This window comes from Equus caballus, chromosome 1 (assembly GCF_041296265.1).
Source record: "Equus caballus isolate H_3958 breed thoroughbred chromosome 1, TB-T2T, whole genome shotgun sequence".
Classification (NCBI taxonomy): Eukaryota; Metazoa; Chordata; class Mammalia; order Perissodactyla; family Equidae; genus Equus; species Equus caballus.
In genome coordinates, this window is record NC_091684.1 from 161,387,978 (window position 1) to 161,409,441 (window position 21,464).

Sequence of the window (21,464 nt, forward strand, 5' to 3'; positions counted from 1 at the left end):
TGCTTCCATTTGGGGGTCCAATACTTAAACTAGACTTATTCTCTCCTGAATTATCCATGCTTCCAAGTTATCCTTTTATTCTGATCTTCTGTCCCTTCAAATCTTCCAAACAACAAAACTCCCTTCTATTCTTTCATTAACCTTGCCCCTACCCAGTCATTCTGCAAGTAACAGAATGGAGATTATTCCATTTCTGAAAGGTTGCTAGACCCCATTCAAAATCTTTTCTTTTCCTTTCTAACAGACACAGTCCTAATCAAGAGACTCAGTAGCATCAGCACCACTAGATAACATAAATAGACCAAGGGGCCTGGTGGATAAAAAACAGAAACATTAAAATATAATGAAAACAATTTTGCCACTTGAAATTTAAGGAAATTTGGCCTTGTGCAAATCATTTCATTTACTTTTCACTCTAGACCACTTAGTGGAAGGTTGGGAACACCTAAAGGAATGGTTGGCTATTCTCTCTTATTATGATCCTATCATGGCAGTTCCAAGTCTAGGATATATACATTTTCATGGTAAAATAACTTCTGTCTGCAAAATCAAGCCATTTATTATCTTAGTTGAAAAAAAGTAGATGAGATGTTAGAAGCACAAATTTAACAAATACTATTTTATTATTTACAAAATACAGAGTGATCATAAGGGTACATGTCACAAATTACAAAAGGGAAATGTAGAGACAAATGTGTTAAATGACAACGTGGCACCCATTCATATGGAATCCGTTTAGAATAAAACAGTTCTTTAAAAGTTAGACAAGGCCAAGAGTACGTACATCACTGTGTAAAAAATGCCAGTTATCTAGAAATATACCTCTCCCAAGGGTAGGAAAGTGTTGGTAGTGTATCTAAATGTGTCCTAAATTAATTCTAGCATATCCGGGTCCTGCGTTCCACAATACAACCACTGGTTTTAGGCAGGAATCTGTGAGAGAGCTGATTGCCTATCTTGCTGGAAGAGCAAAGCCCCAGGACTGATTAACGTCCCCACCTTCCATAAAGCTTTGTTCAGGTGACTTTGGAATGTGGTATCAAACACCTCATTCATTTCTGCTGCAAGTTCCCTCAGAACAGACACTGTGGACTCATCACTGGCATTCAGAATCCGCACAAAGAATTTATTCCACAATTCACCATCTTTTAGCCTAAAAATATATAAAACCATTTCCATCAAATCAGGCATATAACAGTTAGACTTCTTTCTGTGTTTAACTCAGTGGTACATTTATGCACCAAGATGATTTAAGGTAATACCTAGAACTCTAGGGTTAGAGATCATGCAAGTAGTCCTTTGAAAGCCCAGGGTGGAACTACGAAAAAGAAAAAGACTACCATAGTGAGAAAAGCTATAATACAATGCACGTAAAGGGGAAGAAAGTCTCTCATCTGACACTATAAAGTTCCTCTGTGTACTAAGATGCAGCACTTCTCTTATACAAATAGAACAAAAATGAATTTTGTCTCTCCTCTAATTTTCCTGAAGTCTAGGTCATTAGAAAGACTACAGCTCCCCCTCTCCCCCTACCCAGTGGTTTATTATCTTCACAATCCTCTGAGAATCCTAAGCTTGACTGAAGTAACTACTGCTTAAATCTATGATGTTTGTATCTTCTTTTTTTTAAAATCAGAGAAGCTTCTATTACAGTCATCCCTTGGAATCGGCAGGGGAATGGTTCCAGGACCCCTGTGGATACCAAAATCTGTGGACACTCAAGTCCCTTATATAAAATGCATCATATTTGCCTCTAACCTACACACATCCTTCCGTACACTTTAAATCATTTCTAGATTACTTATAATACCTAATACAATGTAAATGCTATGTAAATAGTTGTTATACTGTATTGTTTAGGGAATAAATGACAAGAAAAAAGTCTGTACATGTTCGGTGCAGACGCAACAGTGAAGATCTTTGGATCCAAGATCGGTTGACTCTGCAGATGCAGAACCCACGGATACAGAGGGCCGACTGTATTGTCTAAGGCAGGGCTGTGAGGAAACCCCCAGTGACCCGACTTGTGCCTGTTTGTGTTAGACCTGCCTAGGACTATAACCAGCTGGAGACACTTGAATCTATCCTGTATGTCTTATATTATACCTGAAGCCCATTTTTAGAGTATATGATAGAGACAAGACTGGCCAAATTCTGAATTAATTAAAGGAAAAAATACAATTGAATTGTTGGGAGGGGGGCATGAAGGAGAAAGAATGTCAAATCTTCAACACTATTATATTTTTTTTTAACTAAAGAATGTACCAATAAGTGGTAGATTGGTGAGCTTATTCTGGGAAGTCATTAGCTATGATAAGCTAAAGAGGAACTTGGAATATTTAATAAGTTTCATGAGCAGGCTTGAGGGAGTACTAAGGTTCTGAGACCAAGCAGCTCTTAATAAGAAAGCATTGACTTCTTCACCAAGGAGATTCAGTTCTCTGCTTGGGTTCCTTAAATAAATAAGAGCCTAAAAGCTTGGGTTCATTAAATAAATAAGAGCCTAAAATTAGTATATAATTTAGACACTTAACTCTCTTCAAGAGACGTTTATTAACTTTTGATAACAGTAACTATTAAAAAAGGGGGTAAGGCTAACACCAATTGGCTAGGAAATTATCTCACAAAATAGTTTAATTAACACTTCTAAACTGAGAGGCTTCCATACCACAGTTGCAGTCTACATGATACATCTAGGTCCAGAATGATGCCTGAAGTCTGAATAGCTTGACTCTTATCTTTAATTAGCAATTCCTCGGTCCTGCACTAGGTGCTCCACTGACAAAAGCTGGTTAAAATTAATGGAATCATAGCATTTGGACTAAGCAAACTAAAGCTGCCAAAGCAGAGAGAGCACCCAAGACAAAGAGAAAATTATTTGGATAAGCAAAGACCCTGAAATCACAATACTTACTCAGAAACGCTTTGGCTAAGTTTCCAGAGGGACCCATCCCAGAAGACCTGTAGGTGTTCCTTGAACAATAGTAAATGTGCTAAATCTGCTATACCAAACAGATCTACCTGAAATCACAAAAAGCACCATCAGCTAAAATAATTCTCTGCTACTATCATGGCAATTTGTTTATGTAGGAAGTTGAAAGGTATTATAATGCTTAACTAAGTTTACTTTATGACACATTTTCGTAGACTGTTCTTTACCCTATAGTAAAGGGAGAAGCTCCCCAAAGAAGTGATCAATAGAGCCAACTTTAGGAATTATCCTTAAGAACGAAAGATGACAAAAGGATCTGAACTGTCAGATTCAAATTTGTAGACCTATTGAATTTGCATGGACTCCAGCTGTGATCTAAATGTGGTCCACGTGATGAGTTCAGGTTCATGCTACAGATGCAATCGGCAAATGCCATATGTAAGAGCTGAGTCAGAAGGGATTTTTACATATAATGCTACCATATAAAACATGTTACATTTGTCCTAATGTTCTCTTTATATACATTTCATCTAATCCTCACAACAATTCTGATGTACACAGAGTACACTGCTATCCTTATGCTAAAGAGAAGATCACAGAAAATGACTTATAAAAGACCACATAGATAAGTGGTACAAATGGCCCTGACACTTAGGTTACTGAGTTACTCATGTGTCTGCATGTCTAAGTGTATATTCTTCAGTGTTGTGACATAAAAATGGTACGTTTTGCTTGGCTTGGTAATATTTGAAAACTAGGTCATCTATTCTAGGAGAGACAATATCAGTAAACACTAGCTTTCATGGCTTATCTAGATAAGAAAGAGATTAAGAAACCTCTCCATATTTCCTCAGGTTTGTTGTACACTTACCTGGTAGGGAGAAGAACAGTTAGCCAGAATCTTTTGTCCTTCCAGGATCTGCACAGTCCGAAAGCCGCTGAGGGTAAAGACGTCTAGCTGTGCCCTAAGGTCGACACTGTAGGAAAAGTCCACTATCTTCAAAGCTTGATTGTTCTTATTAAAATCATAAGGATCATGGATTCTAAGCTCAGATTTAAGAGAAAGAGATAATAAAAATAGGCCATGAAAGAAGCTGCATAGCTGGTCTTTAAAAAAAGAAAAAAAAAAGGAAAGGAAAAAAAGAGGTACTGCAGGTGTGTCCTAGCTATCCAACAGCGCCCTCCCGTGGTTAGTTATGAAAATGCACCTGCAAGAGCTGCGGCAGTGTCCAGCCGAGCAGGGAACGTCAAGATTAGTTTAGTGACAAAAAGTATAGCTAAACCATAGTGCACGGCCACCACAGAACATTATCAGATAGTCAGGAGAAATGTAAAGAATGATTCTAACTTTTATTGTACATCAATGACCTCAGAGAGTAAGTTACCTGCTTACCCAAGACACAGGGTTGGGGCAGACAAAGCGTCTTTAAACCAGACTGCTTTACTCAAATACCACAAGATCAATGATCATTAAAAGGGTGTGTTGGTCCTCTAGTCCTTTTCAGAAAACAAAATCGCGGACCATCCTTGCCTTGTTTATGCCTCAATGTTTTCTCTAGTTTCTCAGTTCTTATTATTTGGGCCTCATTTCTTATTTCCTGCTCTGTGCTCACCCCTTGAACCTGATGGCTAAACTGGGTTTAATCTGAACCCTAACCCCTGTTCTTGATACAGTCTGCATTTACACTCGGGTTTTACCCACTTCTCTTGGCAATTAGCTCAATTCGGCCTGACTTAAGCTTTGGTCTTTGAAACTGAGCAGCGCCGAGGCTTTGCTAACATCCTCGCTTGATCCGCACTGGCCCCACTCAAAGAAAGACTAGACAATCCACTTCCCATTCCCTCAAATATTCATATATTATGTCTTTTCTTGATAGGAATCATCACAATACTCAGAGTAGTTGATTATTTTTTCTGAATTACTGTTATTTCCTCAACGTATTTTCTTTTCTTTGAATTCTTTTAAACTATTCCTCATGATTATTGACCCTAACGTATCAAATATTCTCTTAACATACTATGTTCATCAATATGGCATTTATCAAAAGGCAAAAGAAAATGGCAACTTCCATGTTTTAAGAGAAAGCTGACAGAATTATGAGAATGAAAAGGACCAACCTGTTTCTAAGAATCAGACTCCTTGGACTCAAGTCACCATGGACTATTTCTGCTTTGTGTAGTTTCTCCACTACTGTCAAAAGGTTATAAATGACCAACACTGTTATTTCATGGGTAATAAATTCACTGTGTTGAAGAAGATCCTGGAAATAGAAGGACAGAAACCTCAGTATTTCTGAAGTTGGGGTGACTGTACTCACACTCAGTGCCTTGGTAACTGCTGCGTTCACTCCTCCTTATTCTCGACTAGAACGTGGGCTCCTCTCTAGGTTGGGTCTTTGTCCCAGTTTTAACAACACTGCTCTCCTACAGGATTGTTTCTAAGAGTTTGATGAAATAATGGATAAGAGAATCAATGATGAGCTTGGCCCATAATAGGTGCTCTATAAATGGGACTTTTAAAATATCCTCATTCCAACCATTTCGGAGAATTCATATCACCATCAAAATAAGCAACAAAACTTTCTTAAGAACATTCCAAAGAATAAAATGATATATTGTGTTTGGGTTCTAAAAATAATCCAGTGGCGAGGAGTATAGATAAAACAAGAGTGGCAAAAATAGACCTCTGGTTTCCACTCCTTATGTAAGGAGCTTGGAAGTTGCCATTCTGTCCTAACAAGTAAAAAGCTAACAGACCGAAAAATCAACAATTCTTCTAGGATCTGTAAGCATATAGATCTCCACACTTTTGCGAGTTTTACCTCTAGGAGTGAGACCAGGTTTTCACAGTAAATATTGAAGAAAAATTCCTCTCATGCTTCCAGCACAGGGAACAGAAAAGGAACCATTTTGAAATGGTTGTTCTTCTTAACAAGCCCTGTCCTCTGCAGAAATTAGTTAACCAGAGCGTAACCTGCTGGGGTATTATTAGAACCTACCTGACCTGGGGAAGGAAAACACCTGACTCTAGCCCATTCTAGCCATCCTGTCCCATGTAACGGGGGGAGAAAAAAACTGAGAAACACTTGTGAAGTTCACAGTCCAGAGGCAGACACTCACTATACAAGAATATAAGTCATAGGACTATGCACTGCTTCTCCTCCCCTCCCACCTTATCACTGCATTACTAAAGGCCTATGTACAACAGTTCCTTCTACCCAGCAGAACATCATGTCCGGTTATTAAGAAAAAAATTATAAGGCATACTAAAAGGCAAAAAACACAATTTGAAGAGACAGAGCATCAGAACCAGACATGGCAGGGATGTTGGATTTATCAGACCAGGAATTGAAAACAAGAGTGGCCATGAGCTGGGGCTGGCCCGATGGCATAGTGGTTAAGTTCGGCACGCTTGACTTCAGCAGCCTGGGGTTCACAGGTTTGGATCCTGGGCACAGACCTACACCAGTCATCAAGCCATGCTGTGGCAGCAACCCATATACAAAATAGAGGAAGATGGGCACAGATGTTCGCTCAGGGCCACTCTTCCTCAAGCAAAAAGAGGAAGATTGGCAATATGTGTTAGGGCAGGGCCAATCTTCCTTATGAAAAAAAACAAGAAAAAAAAAAGAGGGCAGCCATGAGCTGATGATGATCTTAGTTAGATGACTGGGTCATTGCACAATTGTTGACTTTTATGTTTGAAAATTGACATAAGTTAAAAAAAAAAATACCAAAAAGGCTCTTGGTCAAAATAACTTGGGAAAAGACACTGACCAATGCTTTTAATTTATGATTTAATTAGTCTATTTCTAGAAGATTAACAGGAATTTTGTTCTAAATTTCTTTGCTAAATGGAGGACAAATCTCTCTACTTGAGGACTTTAAATTATGTTTTTATATTATTGCAAACCTGAAGGGTGAAGCAGTTTATATACTGATGCCAAACAATACAGCCATCTTGGTACTGATAACAGCTGCACAAATTATCACACTCCTCATTTAAACGTTCCTGTAACTGGAGGTTGATATAAAAGTCCCATGGGACAAGCTGAGAAGATACCTGTAAGAAATTATATTTAAAAAATAAGAGCAATTAGAATCGATGGTTACGGTGGGCAAATTGAAAACACTCCCTCCAGTCCTTCGAATACCTCAACAAACAAAATAGTGAAGGGATGTTTTAAAGGTATAAATGTAGAACAAAGGGCACAGCAGCAACCAATGCCGGAAAGGAAACAAGAGGTAACTACTTGGCAGACCTAAGGAAATGTGATTCTAGCAGTGGAGAAAACTGAGAACACCCAAATTTATACTGCAAGACCATCTTCCTATAGTATAAAACTGTGGCACTAATTACCTATGGGAGTAAGGGTGAAGGTGGAGCTAAAACAGGAGTTAAAACTCTGTTAAAGAGGAAGGTAGACCCCAGAGTTCCCCTCCTGCTCCTGTGGCCCAGCCTAGCAACTGCCTCTCCTCCATTCCAGAAGTCCAGAAGTTTATTCCCAGAGAGCATAAAACAGAAGGGCTCTTGACTAGAGGATACCAGGTGCTGTGGAGGGTGGGAACACCACATGGAGAAGAGGAAAAGGAAGTTTATATATCAAATATCAAGATACACCTCCCTGCCCCTCCACTCTCCAGACTAATTTTCCCAACTCAGCTGTCAGGAAGCTAGCAGCCAGGACTATACGCTCCAGGCGGGAAATCAGAAGTATTTGCTGAGGGATCTGATCAGCCCAAGAGAAAAGACCTAAAAGATTGGGGGTTTTCCAATAAAATGTCCAAGTGAGATCATCCTACAGCGAGGCCCACAGCTTTCAAAGTCCCTCCAAATACACAGAGCTTTCAATTAGCTTTTAGAGTCCCACACTTAAACATGAATACAGAGCCAAAGACTTAAAGAAAGCCTCTAATATGAAAGACAGAGATCAGAACAGACAACAGGAAACCAATGATGCAGGGAGAAAAAAATTTAAAGCATCATTAATATACTCAGAGATTTAAGGAATATTCCATCTTTGAAATAAAGAACAGAATGCTACAAAGAAGAAAACTCTGACCATAAAAAAGAGCTCTTGCAAATTAAATACATGAGAAAAGAAATGAAAAACCTAGTAAGAGTGAAAATAAAATTGACAAAACATTCCAGAAAGTAAAGCAGAAAGACAATGAGATAGAAAATAGGAGAAAAAAGATAAGATTTTTAAAGGATCTGTCCAGATCATGTATTTTAATAAAAGGAATTCTAGAATGAGAGAACAGAGAGGACTGAGGGGAAGAATAATTTATCCTTTGAAGAAAATTTCTCAGAACTGAAGGAATTTCCAGATTGAAATGACCACCAAGTGTCTAGCATATGGGTGATAACAGACTTTTCCAAAGCATGTAATTGTGAAATTTCAGAATACTGGGAAGAAACACAACGTCCCACAAGGATCCAGGGAGAGGGAAAAACAGTCACACACAAAGAATGGCAAAAGAATTTAAAAGCAAAAAGAAGCCAAAAGATAATGGAGCTCATGTTCAAAATTCTAAGGAAAAAAGTTTTGAACCTAGAACTAATATCCAGCCAAACTACCAATCAAGATGAGGAATAAGCAATTGTCTGACATGCAAGGATTCAAACAATTTACATCCCATGCATCCTTTCTCAGGAAGCTACTATAATACGATGGCTTAAATCAAGAAAGAAGGAAAAATGGTATCCAATATCGCTGGGCATCTACAAAAGAAAGAGGTACTGTGAATCCCAAGGATGATGGTGAATGGAAACTTGATGGTGATACTGTGTACGTGTGAAGCCTAGAATGTAATTGTGCAGGTTGGAGCAGGCCAGAAAATTTCAGGAGAGATTTCCTCAAAAAGATAACATTGATAATACATTTGGACATATTAAGAGATTTACACAATAGCCTCTCATTTTTGATGTCTGATCCTGGCATATAACAGTGAGTGATTTCTTGATGCCTCACAGACTTTGCTATAAGGAAGCTTAAGGACTATTAGAAGGATCTGATGGTACATGGGGTCACAGTTACTGCTTCAACCCATATTATTTACAAGATAATTGAAATGACAAAGAATCAGTCCTACCTTTATTATGGTTAATTCTGCAGAGTTTCTTGGTGTCACCCAGAATAATTTGTAATCTTCACAGTTTAGATATTCTTGTTTAATGCAATAATCCTCATTACCTGTTGAGAAAATTTGATTCCATTTAAAAATCACTGTAAATATGTATAGCTCTCTGGATTTTACTTCCTGGTTTAAAAGCTAAAGGCACTTCATATTTGCCAGTTAGTACTACCTAGAATACTTTTCAAATTCACTTGTTAAAAATTGGAGGTGGGAGGTAGTGGGGTGCAGCCCGGTTGCATAGAGGTTAAGTTCATGTGCTGTGCTTCGGGGGCCCTAGGTTTGCAGGTTCGGATCTCAGGCACAGACCTACACAAGGCTCATCAAGCCATGCTGTGGTGGCATCCCACATACAAAAAAAGAAGAAGACTGGCAACAGATGTTAGCTCAGAGCAAATCTTCCTCACAAAAAAAAAAACTGCAAGAGAAGAAGAATTGCTATTGTTACTGGGATATAAACTTCAATAATGCTGTTTCTTACAATCTAGAAATATTTATTGTGCTCAAGCATCAAGCTCAAGTACAAAAAAGTCATTATTTGTAGACTGTCATACTCATAATGACAATGCATTCAGTGACACTTACCTAATTCAATTTCGTTCTCTATTTCCAACTTAGGCATTGGTCTATCTTCCACAAAAAACTCTGTAGAGGCACTCAGCTCTGGTAACGATTTTAGTAGTTGTCTGCGATACTCTGAACACCAGGGTGACTGAATAGGGTTGTCTGGGGGGAAAAATCATGCAAAAAACCTAAAATAGATATTATAATGGAGGAGGGGGGAAAAAAAAGATTGTGCAATTGACACTGCTAACCTAATAACACTCATCTATCTCAGGTCTCTATGATACTGTGTTCAGTTAGTATTAATTTATTCTAGAAAGTTCACAATTTATGGCAACTTTTCTAGAGAAGAAAAACAGAGCTCAGTTTGCTGAGGTAAGTACGCTCTCTACACTTGGATGTGGATATTTGCTTACAAGTGGTATATCTGAACCCACCCGCAGTCTCACTAGTGAGCTCCAGTTTCTCCGGAATTTGAAGACATTTGATGGAGGAGGTGCTTGCAACTGAGGCAGAAGATCCAGAGAACCCAGAGGAGTGTGTGGCTTCACGGCTGTCTTCAATAATTGGGCTGAAAGAATCACAAAGGAGTCAATCTTCATAGGGATAATACATATCAACCTATCTTTGTTATAATTTTATTTGATATTCAGTAGTTTCATTTTTAAAGTCCATTATTTTCATGAAACAGAAACAGATTCATAATTCAACAGGTTTAACCAGGGGTAACTTTGTTTGGTTGACAAGGAATGCCCAGCATTAAATTACTGAATTTTTGCTTTATTTACCTAGTCTATAGTAAATGCCTATTCTACATCTATTCTTAACTATTGAGACACATTGACTAAGACACTTTCTTCCTGTTTATCCTTTTTCTGGACTTTTTACTCTTCAATAAGAAAAGGTCAAGAAGGAAAAAGGGAAACCCACATAACTCAAGGTGAATACATACTAGCAAATGTGATAAAAAATTTCTTGGGGGAAAAAGTTTGAAACTACAATTTTAAAAGCACAAATTGGCAATTAAACAGTATTCCTAAAACTGGAATTAGTTTGTTTAAATTAGCCGACTTTTAAACATGGATAGATCATAAGGCTTAGTCATGCCATTCCCTCATACCTATTCTTTATTCATTTCCACCTCTCTAGCAAAAGATACTTAAAAAAGTACTTCTCTAGTTGCCCATGTGAAATCAGTACCAAGCTATTTTTCCATTACTTTAAATTCAGTAGTAAAGGAAAAATAAATGCCTCCTTCCTCCCAATTAGGTACACTTTGCCATTTCCTCAAAGATAGCATAATCCTCTTGGGACTCTTAGTACAACTATCAAAATTGGCTTCTTCTAACCCTCATATTCAAATCACTTATTAAACCCCACTGACACTGAATGAAAAGCACTTAGCACAGTACCTGGCAGGTAGTAAGAGCTCGAAAACTGAAGGCTATACCTGACAAGCACACACAGAATAAGAGAGCACTCTAACAAGCTGGTTGGTGCAACCTACAATGACCAATCACCTCAGCTTCTTGGTGCTGAGAGTCGGATTGTACATAGTGCCGCAGGCAGTCTGCTGGTCCTCAGAGGTCTTCACATCTAGATCCTCTTCCTGCAACAGTCTCTCAGGGTCGGAAGGGAGCTCCTTCAAGGATACTATCTCATGAAAAGGAGTGGATACAAAACGAGCTGCTCTAGCGAAGTCACAAGTGTCTTCTGGGTTTGGACAAATAGTTACATTTCTGAAACCTGTGATAATAGCATCCTCACTCAAGGGCTCAATTCCTGTAAATTCATCCTGAAAGAAAAACCACGTAAAGTTTAGCTGAAATATTTCAGTGAGCTTATGAATGGCCTATCTGTTTTATTTACAGAGACACAGATAAGTGATTTTCACCACAGGGTACAGAAGCAGTTTATCAGAACCTCTAGGAAAAGACAATTTTAAAAAACACATCATAAAATTTGAGGAAAAAAGTTTTGTATCATGAAAACAGCAAACTATATTTCTCAAAAAATACACTGTGAGGATTCTCCACACAAAGGAAAAATACTGGACAATAGTTTTTTTCCAACCATTTTCACCTAAGACTAATACTATTTTTCTTCTGGCTTTGGTCTAGAAAAATGTTCTAATAATCTGCTATCCTCCTAGTTTTTAAGTCTTCTTCTTCTGTGCCCAATACTTAATTTTTATTTTATTTTTTAAAGATAATTCATGATCATGGTAGAAAATATGAAAAACAAAGTATAAAGTATAAAAAAAGGAAAACATTTAAAATATGCGTGTCTTTAAAAGTAATACATGTATATGGTTTTAAAAAGTCAACTAGTTTAAAAGGAAATACAGTGAAAAGGTCTCCCTCCTGCATTTGACCCCAATCTCCATTCCAATTCCTGCTCCCCAGAGGCAACTGCAGTTTCCATGTACCTCTGGTAGGATACATACACAGTATATTCTATGCATTTAAAAAAGGGATTTTAAAACAAGTGAAATTATAGCATATATGCTACTATATACTATTCTTTCTCATATTTTTGGCATATTTTCTGTGCTATTAAAATTCTTTAAAAACATGATGGTCATGTGGGCCAGCTCTGTGGCCGAGTGGTCAAAATTCTGTGCACTCCACTTCAGTGGCCTGGGTTTGCGGGTTTGGGTCTCCAGCGCAAACCAGCTCCACTTGTCAGCCATGCTATGGGGGGTGTGCTGCATATAAAGTGGAGGCAGTTTGGCACAGATGTTGGCTTGGGGCAAATCTTCCTCAAGCAAAAGAAAAAAGAGGCAGATTGGCAACAGATGTTAGCTTAGGGCAAATCTTCTCACCCAAAAAACCAAAAACCTGATGGTCACACTGTGAGTCTATCAGAAGTTAACCAACTCTTTTAGGTTATTCTCTGTTTTTTTACCATTATAAAACTATTTTAAATCTTCTTGCACATGTAAACCTTTATAAATATGTTACTTTTCTTAACAAAAATTCCTAAAAGTAGAATTATCAGGCCAAAAGCTTATGAACACCAAGGTTCCTTATACATATTATCTAGCTGCCCTCAGAGACTGTGCCAATTTCATAACCCTTGTGGATACTAGATATTAATTTTCTCGATCATTACCAATTTGACACATACTTTGAATTTCTGACTCAATGTTAGTAAGCAGAGGTGAGAGGTATATCTAGAAGAAACAATAAATGTAGCTAAAAAATTACAAGATTAAAGTAAAATAGATGTCTATTATCTAAGAATACATTACATGAAAATACCACTCATTAGTAGTTATAGCCCTATTAGTTTAGATATTTTAAATGTGATTTTCTTTTTTAGGGGAAAAAATTTCGGTAGGTATCTATTAACAAAATTTAAGACAAAAAACACTGATTAAGATTGACTCCTTCAACAATTCAGCCCATCCCTGAACAGCTAAACCTAGAACCACTGCCTCCAAATCCAGCCTATCTATTCATCAAGTTCTCTGGTGGTGTTCTCCAGAATATAGTATGTAATTAATTACTCTTCTACACTGTTATCTTTTCATAGCAGTCAGTGGACTATCAGAATTACCTGGGAAAGTATTTAAAACAGACAAAAGTACATGCTTGGACTTCATCCCTGGTAATTCCAATTCAGTATAGCTGAAACAGGGCCTGAGTTGTTAGTCATAAGCGACTTACTAGGCTCTCTGGGTTGCTGGAAATTTTCTGTTTTGATCTGGGTGGAGATTGCATGGATATTCACATATGTAAAAATTCATCTAGCTGTAAAATTAATATTTGTGCAGTTTACTGGATATGAAATATACCTCAATAAATAAAAAAAAGAAAACCATGTTTAAAAAAGTTCCCGAGTGATTCATTTCCTAGGATGTGGAGAACACACTGCTTGAAATCATTATAGCTACTGATCACATCTCCCCTTAAAAGTCTTCAGATTAAACATATTCAATTCTCTTCAACCTCAAGACAAGTTTCCAGATGCTAGTTTGAAGAGAGGAATGATTTTCTTCCCTAAAACTTTCAATGAAATGTCAATGATAAAGGTTATTTACTTTGACTTGAATGTCTATGGTGGGTCCTTTTATCCTAAGTATTATCATGTCACTAGTCCACAGAGGTTAAAATAGAACATTACTAAAGAAAAATGGTTGGTCCACATAACTTTCATTGCCACAAAAAGCATGTGATATAAAAACAAAGATGCTTTACTATGTCAGTTTTTAAAAAAAAGTGCTAAAGGCTTTTAAGACAGTGATTTTTTCCCCCACTTTAAAAAATTGAGATATAATTCACATACCAAAACCTCACCCTTTTAAAGAGTGGATTTTAGTGGTTTTCGGTATATTCACAAGGTTGTGCAACCATCAGCACTATCTAGCCCCAGAACATTTTCATCACTCCCCAAAAAAATCCTATACCCATTAGGATACTATATACCTATACTCTCCAACCCCGCCTCTCTCTAATCTCCTGGAAATCCCTAGTCTACTTTCTGTCTTTATGGATTTGTCTATTCTGGACATTTCACATAAATGGAACCATATAATTTTTTGTGTTTGGCTTCATTCATTTGGCAGAGTGTTTTCAAGGTTCTTTCATGTTGTAAGACGTATCAGTACTTCACTCCTTTCTATGGCTGAAGAATATTCCATTGTATGGATATACAACATTTTGTTTTTCCATGCATCAACTCATGGACACTGGGTTGTTTTCATTTTTTGGCTATTATGAATGATGCCACTACGAACATTCACGTATGAGTTTTTGTGTGAACACATGCTTTTAATTCTCTTGGAAATATGCCTAGGAGGGAACTCTATGTTTAACATTTTGGGGAACTAGAAAACTGTTTTCTAAAGTGGAAGCACCATTTTACGTTCCCACCAGCAATGTATGAGGGTTCTAACTTCTCCACATCCTTACCAACACTTGTTATTTTCTGTCTTTTTGATTATAGCCATCCTAGTTCGTGTGAAGCAGTATCTCACTGTAGTTTTGATTTGCATTCTCAGATAAATAATGTGCTTATTTCAAGCCAGTGATTTTAATTTTAGCCCTAAACTTTCGTGAGAATTTAGTGAAACAATCCATTAGTCCATCTATATTAACTTAGGGATACCGCTCCTTACACAAACATCTGGAGACACATCCTCATTTGAGTTGATGATTTCTGAAGTTTTGAGAATTGCAAGGGGTCTTCGTTGGGCTAAAACTCGTGGGGGATCTTCAGGAGGACTGTAAAAAGACAGACTACATTTAGCATTTTTTCTTCTGTCAACATATGTATATAGTAACCCCCTAATTCATCCTCATTTATAATAATAGAAAACTTTTCAGTGTTAAAACAAAACAAAAAACCTCAAACCTGATATTCTTTTTTTCTGAAAGAAGAAACTCGTCAAAAATGGAGAAAGGTATACGGGGACCTACAGAAAGAGAGACTAGATTTATACTCAAGAGTAAATGCCCTATTCTTCAAGACAACTAGATCAATTAATATTTTGTGTTGTTTGAAAGCAGAAAGGCAATCTGTTTGTTTTTCATAATAAACAATTTCAAGCATATAAAAGGAGAGATCATTTAATAACAATTATCTAAACAAGGATGACCTTGTTTCACCTTTATTCCCCACCACCACTACTATTGCCCAAACCCAGGCAACTCTGGATTATTGTGAAGCAAATCCAAGACATCATATCATTTCATCTGTAAATATTTCAGTACATATTTCTAAATAGAAACAGAGAGGGTCTTTTTAAAAAGTATAATCTCAAAACATGATCATATCTACAGAATTAAGAATTTCTGACTATCAAATATCTAGTCACAAATTTCACATTTTACTAAAATTTTTTAGAAAGTTTGCATTGGGAATGCAGAATAAGATTCATATACTGTGACTGGCTGAAATGCCTTTTAAGTCACTTTTATTCCATGGGGGGTTTTTTCCTTTAGTAATATTTTGTTGAAGAAACTGGGTTGTTTGCCCCATAATGCTGGATTTTTTGCCACATCCTCCTGTGTTGTTTAACATGTTCCTCCATGATTTATATTTCCTATAAATTGAATCAGAGGTTTAATCAGATTCTATTTAACGGTTTTTAAAAAACTACTTATAGGTGGATACTCATGTTTTTACCACTTTTTTCTTTTTTTTTGCTTTTTCTCCCCAAATCCCCCCAGTACATAGCTGCATATTTCAGCTGTGGGTCCTTCTAATTGTGGCATGTGGGACGCCGCCTCAACATGGCCTGGTGAATGGTGCCATGTCTGCACCCAGGATCCAACCAGTGAAACCCTGGGCCACCAAAGCGGAGCAGGTGAACTTAACCACTCAGCCACAGGGCCGGCCCCGGTTTTGCCACTTTTAACATGTTTCTGAATGGAAAAGAGAACAAATTTAAATATAAAGTAGGTTTAGATTTAAGACTTTTTTTTTTCTTCCAAAAGACCACTTTCCAGTCTTGGCTGCTGGGTACTATTGATATGCTTAACTGAGTGTACACTAGCTAAAGTGGAAGATTATTTGGTAGTTAGCATAAATTTAAATTTACATTTAAACCAAATGTTTCAAAGCACTGAGGAATTTTATGAAAGTACTCTTTCAAATGTCTATCCTATCTTGAATCATATGCTTATAACTGAATTCCATGATTCAAAGATACAATAATACCTTAGTACCCCCTCTGCCTTCTTTCAACTCCCTTTACCATAATTAAGAAAAATATTTACAACTCGTTACTAAAGCATTTGTTATCAGCAAGTTCTTCATGAGATTGTCAAATACAGCCCACCTTCAGAATGAGGTTGTTCTTGCCAAATGTTTTCTGCAAGTGAAGTCTCCCTGTGAAGAAACTTGTTTTAAAACACATGCTTAGTACCCACAGAAAGAATTATTTAATTCTTAAAAGTCCAAGAGGGTTTTTCACTAAATATCATCTTTGCTCTAAGGTAAAGAAAATATTCTAGCACTGTCAGTCCAAATTCTTTAAGAAGATAGAACCTTCAGTCATTAAAATTGTTATTGAAGTATATTTGATAATAGATGTTAAGTTACATTAACAGTATAAACAGATTACAAAAATGGTAAACTCTCAGTTTTATAAAACAAAACAAGAACAGGACACATAAGGAGAGATGTACCAATGTTAATAGTAGTTATCTCTTGATGGTGGAAATGGGTGGTTTATCTTTTAAAAAATTATTTATATCTGATTGTTTCTATAGGAAACATGTATTTTTTTTTAATGGAAGTCAGTACTCTGTTCTCCTTCATCAGCATCAAAGCTTATTTTGAGACAGAGACTTGCAAAAATCATGTCTTCTTGATACTATAAAAATCAAGGAGAATTCAAGTCAGTAGAGAGTAAAAGGTCAGTTCTAAATGCCCTCCTACAAGCACTGTCCCTTCCACCAATGTGGTCCTACCTGGCACAAGCGTTTACTGGACAAAGAGAATTGGATAGAGCCACTCCTGGTATTTCCTGAGACTCTGAAGCAATTCGAAATTCAGCTGCCTCCTTTGTAGGCATCTTCTCTTCTTGCTATTTGCATTAAACAAACAAAATCAATGTATCCCTCCTATCTAGAAAATGCTACCTATTTCCAAGCTTTACAAAATTAGCTTTACTATACTTTTCCCTAGATATCCACTAACCACATAAAATGTCTGTACCACAAGTTCTTTCTAATAATTTATGTGGTTAGTATAAACTGGGACTGTTGTACTCAACTGAGCAGGGCCAAGCATATACCGAATTTCTTCAGATAACCTCATTTTAATGGAATATGGCTAAAATAAAAAGTTGGAGTCAGAAGTAACAAAACAATGGTTTAGAGTATAACTAAGAAGTCAATAAATTGCATCACTTATATCACATGCCACATATTCCATTTAAAGTCACCTGCTAAATAACTTTCCTGCTCAATTTTGCTGCTACTAATAGCTAAGAAATGACTAGAAACTCTGAAGGCGGTCGAGATGACTTTTACCTTCTATACTTTTATATTGTTTAAATTTGGTTCAATAAGCATTAGTTTTGTGTATTAAAAAAATGGAAATGACCTGATCATCTGCTCTTTCTTGCTGAGTAGTTTGGATTTCTTTTAGCTTCTTCTCCATCTCTTCAATCTGTTTCTGCATTTCTGCTCTCTTCTCTGCACTGGTCAGTAGCTCGGCTAGAAACAGTAAAGTGAGCTGAGGCATTACTCCTCATAGCAAATTATTCTGTCAGAAACTGTCTCTGGGACTCATGTCCTCAACATATATCTTAATATTACAGATGAGAATGATATAAGTGATAACCTCAACTTGAGGTCTAGGTCTCTATTCTTTTATAAATTCAGTCAATAAAAAACAGACACGTACAATTCTGAGCATTTAGGTTTCAGTGAGGCATAATACAAAGTCCTTGGTCATGTGACGTTAACATTCAATTTGGGTGAGACAAATATACACATACAAATTAACAAGAAAATCAGTGTTTAAAATAAAATAGGTGATGTGAGCATGTGTGACTGGGTAGGGTGATGGAGGTCAGGGGCTACTTAAGACTGACGATCAGGGAAGATCATTCTAAGAAAGTGACATTATAAAGCTGTAACATGAAGGACAAGGGGCCAGTCATATAAAGATCTAGGGAAAGACTCTAGGACAAGGGACTAACTGGCACAAAGGCCCTAATGCAGGAACAAGCTCACTGTGTTCAAGAATCAAAAAGAAGCCCAGAATGGTTGTAGAATAGTAAGAGAGACAAAAGTAAAAGATGAGGTTGGAGAGGTAGGCAGCGGCCAAGTCATGTGGGGCAAAGACTTTATCCTGCATTCTAAGACAATGAGTGACATGATCTGACTTTTTAAACAGATCATTTGCTGTGAGCAAAATGGACTGTGGAAAGGCCAGAATGAGGGCAGAAAGTCCAGCTGCAGTAGTCCAGGTAAAAGACTGTGGTTTGAATCAATGTAATAATGGGAATGGTGATAAATGAAGGATTTAGGAAATTTTTTGGTAGTAGAGTTGATAGCCTTATCCACTAGATATGGGGGAATGGTAAGGAAAGAGGGATCAAAGATGACTTCTGGATTTTTTTGGCTTCAACCAACTGGGCGCGTGGTGATACCTTTTACTGAGATGAGGAAGCCTGTGGTACATGTGTGTTGGGGTGTGGTCTGTAGCAGAAATCAATAATTCTGTTTTGGCTATGTTGAGTTTAAAATGTCTATTAGGAGAGCCAACAGATGCAGGCAAGTAAATATGAGTCTGGAGTACAGCTGTAACATTAAGGACAGGGAAATAAATTTGAGAGTCCATGGTTTGTAAAAAGTATTTAATCCATTACCTAGAGATGTAGAAAGAAAAGATAATTGGAATATTCCAGGACTATATCCTGGGCCTCTGGAAGAGATCCTTGATGAGAAGAATAGCAGTAAAGGAAATGGAGAGGGAATATACACCAAGGAAAAAGACGAAGAGAAGAATTTTGTAAAGAAGTATTTCATGAACTGTACCAAACGAAGTCAAGACGTCAATAAAGACCACGATTAAGAAACGGCCATTGACAACCAGAATTCAGCAATTCATCAAAAGAAGCATACATCATGATCAGGTGGGATTCATACCAGGGACACAGGGATGGTTCAACATCCACAAATCAATCAACGTGATACACCACATCAACAAACTGAGGAATAAAAACCACATGATCATCTCAATAGATGCAGAGAAGGCATTTGACAAGATCCAACAGCCATTTATGATAAAAACTCTGAACAAAATGGGCATAGAAGGAAACTACCTCAACATAATAAAGGCCATATATGACAAACCCATAGCCAACATCATACTCAATGGGCAAAAACTGAACGCCATCCCCCTGAAAACAGGAACCAGACAAGGATGCCCTCTATCACCACTCTTATTTAACATAGTACTGGAGGTCCTGGCCAGAGCAATCAGGCAAGAAAAAGGAATAAAAGGAATCCAAATAGGGAGGGAAGAAGTGAAACTCTCGCTGTTTGCAGACGACATGATCTTATATATAGAAAACCCCAAAGAATCCATTGGAAAACTGTTAGAAGTAATCAACAACTACAGCAAAGTTGCAGGGTATAAAATCAATTTGCATTAATCAGTAGCATTTCTATACTCCAGTAATGAACCAACAGAAAAAGAACTCAAGAATACAATACCATTCACAATCGCAACAAAAAGAATAAAATACCTTGGGGTAAATTTAACTAAGGAAGTGAAGGACCTATATAATGAAAATTACAAGGCCTTTCTGAGAGAATTGGATGACGACATAAGGAGATGGAAAGACATTCCATGTACATGGATTGGAAGAATAAACATAGTTAAAATGTCCGTTCTACCTAAAGCAATCTACAGATTCAATGCCATCCCAATCAGAATCCCAATAACATTCTTTACAGAATTAGAACAAAGAATCCTAAAATTCATATGGGGCAACAAAAGACCCCGAATTTCTAAAGCAATCCTGAGAAAAAAGAACAAAACGGGAGGCATCACAATCCCTGACTTCAAAACATACTACAAAGCTACAGTAATCAAAACAGCATGGTACTGGTACAAAAGCAGGTGCACAGATCAATGGAACAGAATTGAAAGCCCAGAAATAAAACCACACATCTATGGACAGCTTATCTTTGACAAAGGAGCTGAGGGCATACAATGGAGAAAAGAAAGTCTTTTCAACAAATGGTGCTGGGAAAACTGGAAAGCCACATGCAAAAGAATGAAAATTGACCATTCTTTTTCGCCATTCACCAAAATAAACTCAAAATGGATCAAAGACCTAAAGGTGAGACCTGAAACCATAAGGCGTCTGGAAGAAAACGTAGGCAGTACACTCTTTGACATCAGTATTAAAAGGATCTTTTCGGACACCATGCCTTCTCAGAGAAGGGAAACAATAGAAAGAATAAACAAATGGGACTTCATCAGATTAAAGAGCTTCTTCAAGGCAAATGAAAACAAGATTGAAACAAAAAACCAACCCACTAACTGGGAAAAAATATTTGCAAGTCATATATCTGACAAATATATAATATATAAAGAACTCTCGCAACTCAACCACAAAACATCAAACAACCCAATCAAAAAATGGGCTGGAGACATGAACAGACATTTCTCCAAAGAAGATATACTGATGGCCAATAGGCACATGAAAAGATGCTCATCATCGCTGATCATCAGGGAAATGCAAATCAAAACTACACTAAGATATCACCTTACACCCATTAGAATGACAAAATATCTAAAACTAATAGCAACAAATGTTGGAGAGGTTGCGGAGAAAAAGGAACCCTCATACACTGCTGGTGGGAATGCAAACTGGTGCAGCCACTATGGAAAACAGTACGGAGATTCCTCAAAAAATTAAAAATAGAACTACCATACGATCCAGCCATCCCACTACTGGGTATTTATCCAAAGAGCTTGAAGTCAGCAATCCCGAAAGTCCTATGCACCCCAATGTTTATTGCAGCACTGTTTACAATAGCCAAGACGTGGAAGCAACCTAAGTGTCCAGCAACAGATGAATGGATAAAGAAGATGTGGTACATATATACAATGGAATACTACTCAGCTGCAAAACAGAACAAAATCATTCCATTTGCAATAACATGGATGGACCTTGAGAGAATTATGTTAAGTGAAATAAGCCAGCGAGAGAAGGACAATCTGTGTATGACTCCACTCATATGAGGAATTTAAAATTATGGACTAAGAACAGTTCAGTGGATACCAGGGGAAAGGTGGGGTGGGGGGTGGGCACAAAGGGTGAAGTGGTGAACCTACAACACGACTGACAAAC

The 21,464-nt window shown here is 37.3% G+C and overlaps 1 protein-coding gene across 1 annotated transcript in view; it reads right to left on the reverse strand.

Moving 5' to 3' along the window:
- Window positions 1-604: 604 nt before the first annotated feature.
- BUB1B (BUB1 mitotic checkpoint serine/threonine kinase B) overlaps window positions 605-21,464 on the reverse strand; it is a 51,149-nt gene continuing 30,289 nt past the window's right edge. Inside the window, exons 10-23 of the mRNA XM_003363524.5 lie at window positions 17,693-17,805; window positions 17,056-17,171; window positions 16,422-16,471; window positions 14,993-15,053; window positions 14,757-14,862; window positions 11,155-11,429; window positions 10,072-10,205; window positions 9,656-9,796; window positions 9,029-9,129; window positions 6,846-6,995; window positions 5,051-5,193; window positions 3,804-3,975; window positions 2,915-3,021; window positions 605-1,153 (exon numbers count right to left, since the gene is read on the reverse strand). Of these exons, the coding sequence (XP_003363572.1) occupies window positions 922-1,153; window positions 2,915-3,021; window positions 3,804-3,975; window positions 5,051-5,193; window positions 6,846-6,995; window positions 9,029-9,129; window positions 9,656-9,796; window positions 10,072-10,205; window positions 11,155-11,429; window positions 14,757-14,862; window positions 14,993-15,053; window positions 16,422-16,471; window positions 17,056-17,171; window positions 17,693-17,805 (1,901 nt within the window). The 3' untranslated portion in view covers window positions 605-921. The remainder of the gene's footprint in view (window positions 1,154-2,914; window positions 3,022-3,803; window positions 3,976-5,050; window positions 5,194-6,845; window positions 6,996-9,028; window positions 9,130-9,655; window positions 9,797-10,071; window positions 10,206-11,154; window positions 11,430-14,756; window positions 14,863-14,992; window positions 15,054-16,421; window positions 16,472-17,055; window positions 17,172-17,692; window positions 17,806-21,464) is intronic.